This window comes from Benincasa hispida, chromosome 1 (genome assembly GCF_027475165.1).
Source record: "Benincasa hispida cultivar pf3 chromosome 1, pf3_genome.v1.1, whole genome shotgun sequence".
NCBI lineage: Eukaryota > Viridiplantae > Streptophyta > Magnoliopsida > Cucurbitales > Cucurbitaceae > Benincasa > Benincasa hispida.
The window spans coordinates 42,326,953-42,332,366 of record NC_143478.1 but is presented as its reverse complement, the minus strand read 5'-3'; the positions used below and the strand labels follow the sequence as shown (position 1 = coordinate 42,332,366).

The 5,414-nt window shown below is 29.3% G+C and overlaps 1 protein-coding gene across 1 annotated transcript; it reads right to left on the bottom strand.

Moving 5' to 3' along the window:
• Positions 1 to 1,712: 1,712 nt before the first annotated feature.
• On the bottom strand, positions 1,713 to 4,515 carry LOC120070202 (kirola-like). The gene is made up of 2 exons (XM_039022067.2): positions 4,325 to 4,515; positions 1,713 to 2,209 (listed from the first exon to the last, which is right to left on the bottom strand). Exons 1-2 carry the CDS (start codon positions 4,512 to 4,514, stop codon positions 1,929 to 1,931), a joined length of 471 nt encoding a protein of 156 aa, XP_038877995.1. The 5' UTR covers position 4,515; the 3' UTR covers positions 1,713 to 1,928.
• Positions 4,516 to 5,414: the final 899 nt, after the last annotated feature.

Here is a 5,414-nt window from a genome sequence, read left to right as displayed (position 1 = left end):
ATTTGGGCGAGCATCGAGTGGTGGAGCATCGAGTAGGGGGAGCATCGAGTAGGTGAGCATCGAGTAGGGGAACAAGGATCGAGGATCGTGTTTTGGATCGAATTAAATTCTAGAGCAGATTGAGTTCTAGACCGAATCGAGTTCTGGATCGGATCGAGTTCTTCACAATAGGGATTGAGGATCGAGGATCGAGTTCTTCACAATGGGGATCGAGGATCGAGTTCTTCACAATGGGGATCGAGGATCGAGTTCTGGACCAGATCAAGTTCTGAACCGGATCGAGTTCTGAACAATGGGGATCATCGAGTGGGTTTTGTTTTGCAGTATCGAGTGGGTGAGATCTGAGATGCAGAAGAGAGGCTGGACAACGACAGATTTGGACAGATGTGGAGCGAATCAGAGATGGATTAGTGCGTAGATCTACTTCCTTTGATCAGCCATCGATGGAGGCAGCGATCGAACAACAAGGATGACTGAAAATGGAAAACTTTAGAGACTGGGCTCTGATACCATGTGGAAACTACTGAATAATTCTTGTATATTAACTTGAGAATTACATAGGAATTTCATAGAAAGGAAGATAACCGAATTTCCTAATTATAGCATAAATATATGCATAATACATAAATGAATGCCTAAATATATCAATAATTATAAATTTTTTATTCATTTTTTTATATTTGAAAAACACCTAATAAAAAAATTATGTAACATTTGCAAGTACAAATCTTTGATTTTATTTCTTACAAAGTCTGTCATTCTTTTTATCTAACTACATACGTATAATATCCAACAAAAGAGGCCTTCCCTATATTAGAGACGAATCATCCTCATAAATCACTACACCAATTTATGCTTAAGTCATGCCTAAATTTGTTGATATATTGATGTAGCTACAAATCTGCTTTCTTTATTGCAAAAGATTACTACAATTGTGTATAAAAGAAGCACAAAAGGTCAATAATATCAGGAAAATTATTCATCATTTCTCTGATTTTATATCCTATAGTAAAATTAAAACCACTCAAAACCTTAAAAATAAAAACTCTAAGGTCCCTTCGATAAGTATTTAGTTTTTTGTCTTCTATTTTTGAAAATTAAGCTTATAGACACCACTTCATCTATTAAATTCTATGGTTTATTGCCTACAATTTTGGAGTGTTTTCAAAATCAATGCCAACTTTTGAAAACTAATAAAAGTAGTTTACAAAAATCTACTTTAAAAAAAAAAAAAAAAAAAAAAAAAAAGCTAAGAAATCAAATGTTTACCTAGAAAAACGATAACCATAAGAGTAAAATATTGTGAGAAAAAAAAATACAAGTTTCAAAAACCAAAACCAAAAAATAAAAATGGCTACCAAACGAAGTCTAACTTTTTTATTTCATTTTAAGATGCAATTCAACAAAATATCTTTAATTATGCCTCTTTTAAAGATGCAATTCAACAACGATAAGAAATCCACCCTATTTTTTCAAATATTTACAAATATTTTCATGATATCCTATAATTTTGCCTTTTTTTAACACTGATTTTAGATAGAAAATACTTAAGTGTTGTCTAGGCTACACCTATTTTTGTACCGTTCAAGCAGTTGTCCAATAAAAACGTGTCATGTGGCAATTTTTGTAAAAAAAAAATAATTTTAGGTGTAAAATAGAAGTTGCATCTAATCATTGCTCATTTGGGATTATGTAGTGAGGGTTATTCGTGGTTGTTTATAACAACTTAGTAGATTTTCATGTACAAAATTTTACATATTACATAGGATACACAAATTTTCCCAAATCCCACAAGCATTCTTAAGATATATATATATATCAAATTACACACATTATTTATTATTTGAGAACAAACCAAATAGAAAACAGGCAGAGTATTTTAGGTCTCACACACATTTAGCTTATTAATTGTGTTATTAGGGTTTTAATTAGTTCTTGTTAAGATAAGCATCAACGCCTTTGGAAATTCTGACAAACAATTCCATGTAGTTTTCTGGTGAAGGCACATTTTCATAAGCCTTTTCATACTCAACGGTCCATTTTGCAAAGCTTCCTCCTACTTTGTTTAAGCCTCCATTAACAGCTTCAAGCTTTGTTCTCAGCACTTTGTAATATTTTCTCATATCTCCTTCAACAGCTTCATAGATTATGTATCTCTTCGTATCATCCACAACTCTCATTGACCATTTTTCTGATACAAGTTGATGTCCTGTTTTTCATCGTTCAATTTGAATAATAATAAGAAGAAGAAAAGCAATCGATTTTAAATCGAATTTTCTCGAAACGAATAATTCTATTAGATCTAATAAGTACCTTGTGTCAAAATTGAGAAATTCTATGGCTCGAATCTTTAGTATTCTTTTATTTATTACATGTGTCTACTATTTAAGAAGAATACTGTTACTATCATTAACGGCATGCATTACACATTGAAGTTTATGTCAATTTGTTCTTTGAACCAAACTTTTAAAATTACAAATTAGTTTAACCACCGATGGATAACCATTTGATTTTTTGTTTTTGTTTTTAGAAATCAAGCCTATAGATACAAATTTCAATTCTGAAATTTCTTTCTTTGTTATCTATCTTTCACCAATGATTTAAAAAATCAAGCCAAATTTTGAAAATTGAAAAAGTAGCTTTTAAAATTTTGTTTTTGTTTTTAGAATTTGGCTAAGAATTCAACCATAGTACTTAAAAAAGATGCAAATCATTGTAAGAAATGAAAAGAAAATAAACTTAATTTTTAAAAACTAAAATCTAAAATTAAAAATTTAAGGTTCCTAAATCATAACTAATGGATGAACTAATATATAGAGAGAGAGAGGGGCTTAAAATTGAAAGATTTGAGACTATTGTTAAATATAAAATTTAAAATTTTAGCAACCTACTACAAATAATTATACTTATTAAAAATTTCGAAAAAATCTTATAAATAGTAATTACAACTAAATTATACTTATTAAAAATTTAGAAAAATTCATATAAATAGAAAAATCCGAAATTCCAAAAAGATTTATATTTTGAAACTTTTTGTTATAAAATTTAAATATTTTAAAATATTCTTTTATATTTAAAAAGATTCCTATAATTTAACTGTCATTAATTTTACTATAAATATATCAATATCAGTAAATAAATGTTGATTCACTATCATTTCATGCAGCAATCATTGGTCAACTAATAATATTCTTCTAACTTGTTTATATATACAATGGTTTCTTTCAAATCTTGTTTTTATGATATATATATATATATATATATATATATATATATATATATATATATTACCTCAATTACATGAGATATGTAGGCACCAAAAATGAGCATACTATATCATTTTGTTGAATATATAATTTGATTGTTTTCTCTCATTGGCTAAATATTGTGAGTTTTTATTTGTTTCAACCTTAATTTTGAAGAGAAAATGCATGTATTGGATAAAATTCATTCTTGTTCATTTTCTTTCTCACTCTCTTAAAAATTTGATATAAAAACTATTTAAAAAAAAAACAATACATGATAGATTTTAATTGGATGTTGTCTAAGTCATAGAATAGATAATACTACACCCAAGTTTTTCTCTTTATTAAAGGCATCTAAGTTGTTGAGATAAGAATTTGCTGAACAAATATTAAATTGTAAAACAATAGCTAAGTTATGACCTAATTAGGTGACCATATGTTTCTTTTCCAAAAGTTGAAGGGAGCAAAATAATAGGTATGTCAATAAAGTTTTCTTTTTCTTTGGTATCTGTGAATATCCAAATCAGTTGACGTGCACCTCGATTAATATTATGGAACAACCCGTCTGACCTTGTAACATTTGGGTGTAAAAAAAAGTTATAGGATATATTAAATCTTAGGAAGGTAACCATGATAGATTGTACTCATTTCTACTTAGCCCTTTATCAAACTCATGTCCTTTAATTTCAACTAAACCAACTCATGATGGCTAGATATGTCACAAAGTACGTGGACCAAAATAATTATTTCTTAAGGGGTGTTTCCAGAACTTGAAGTTGGTGGAGTGGGCAATTAAGCCTACCACATGTTTGGGGTTCCAAATATAATAGTTGTGCTTACAATTATTTATAACCTATAATTATTATTTAAAGTTCTTTTTTTGCATAGTATTTACTATTTCCTATCCAGACTAAAATAGTTTGCATCCGAACTACAACTCAACTTAAAATAGTTTACGATCCAAACACAAACTATGTTATAACCATAAATTAATAACCACCGACTCTTATAACCATCGACTAAAATAACCTAAGTAGAAAAAATATGTATTAATTAGGAGAAGAGTAATAATATTTTACCAAGATGGTATTTAAATTGTATAACAGAGCCAGCAGATAAATGTTCCCCTTCTACAAGGTGAATGCTTTGGTACAGCTCAGGAAATAGATTGACCAAATCTCCCAAATGGTTCCTGAAGAAGCCATAGAAGTTCTGAATAGGAGATTTTAGCTCAACCTTTGCCACAATAATGCTATCACTTTGGCTCATTTTCTTTTACTGTGATAAACTACAAGCTAAGAGGGGGATTTTATACTGAATTTTGAGTGAATATTTTATTTATGATTTCAAACACCACTTGGTAAATAATATTTGGCTAAATTTTAACTTTATTATTCTTTTATCACTCTTGTGGATGTTGATAATGCACACTTTTTTCCCCACTTGTTGTATTTTAAAACCCACCTATTCAACTATTTCTTGTTTTTTATCTTCATTTTTTTCCCTTTTTATAGTTTAAATGTAGCATTAAAATATGTAAAAACAATTATCAAAAGTTTATGTTTTCCAAATATAAATAAGTTTCGATACAAAATTAATCACAATAATTCAATTGTTTGTATTCTTCAACTGTTTTCCTAATTTTATCTGCAACGTTATTTCCCACTTGGGTATTTGCCTTAAATGATGCTTCATCTGAAACACGAAACTAAGACGTGATAGCTAAAGAATTTTACGCATGCTCCCTGACTAGTGCAACGTTGTTGATGACCTTCTTGTAAACATAAGGTTCATCAACATTTTGATCAAAGTGTTGGGATTGGTATCCTAATTCTTCCAGAGTCTCGTAGTTTGTTAACAGTTTGTACACATTGTTATTAATAAAATAAATGTTATTTTATTTGCATTTACTCATATTCAATAAACTAAGATCCGTGGTTATTTCATGTAAACTTAAGCATGTATGTGAAATATACAAGTGGATCATGCCTTAAGTAATAACCTAAATGGTCTGTAGTATAAGGATAAAAGAAGGATACTTTATCCTGGTGACACTATGGATATGACCCGCTTTGTCGATATTTACAAATGTTGTAAAGTGCTTTAAATAGTCTGATCCTGACCATTCATGTAGAGACATGCGAGCGGGGGTGTCCTATACAAAGAGTT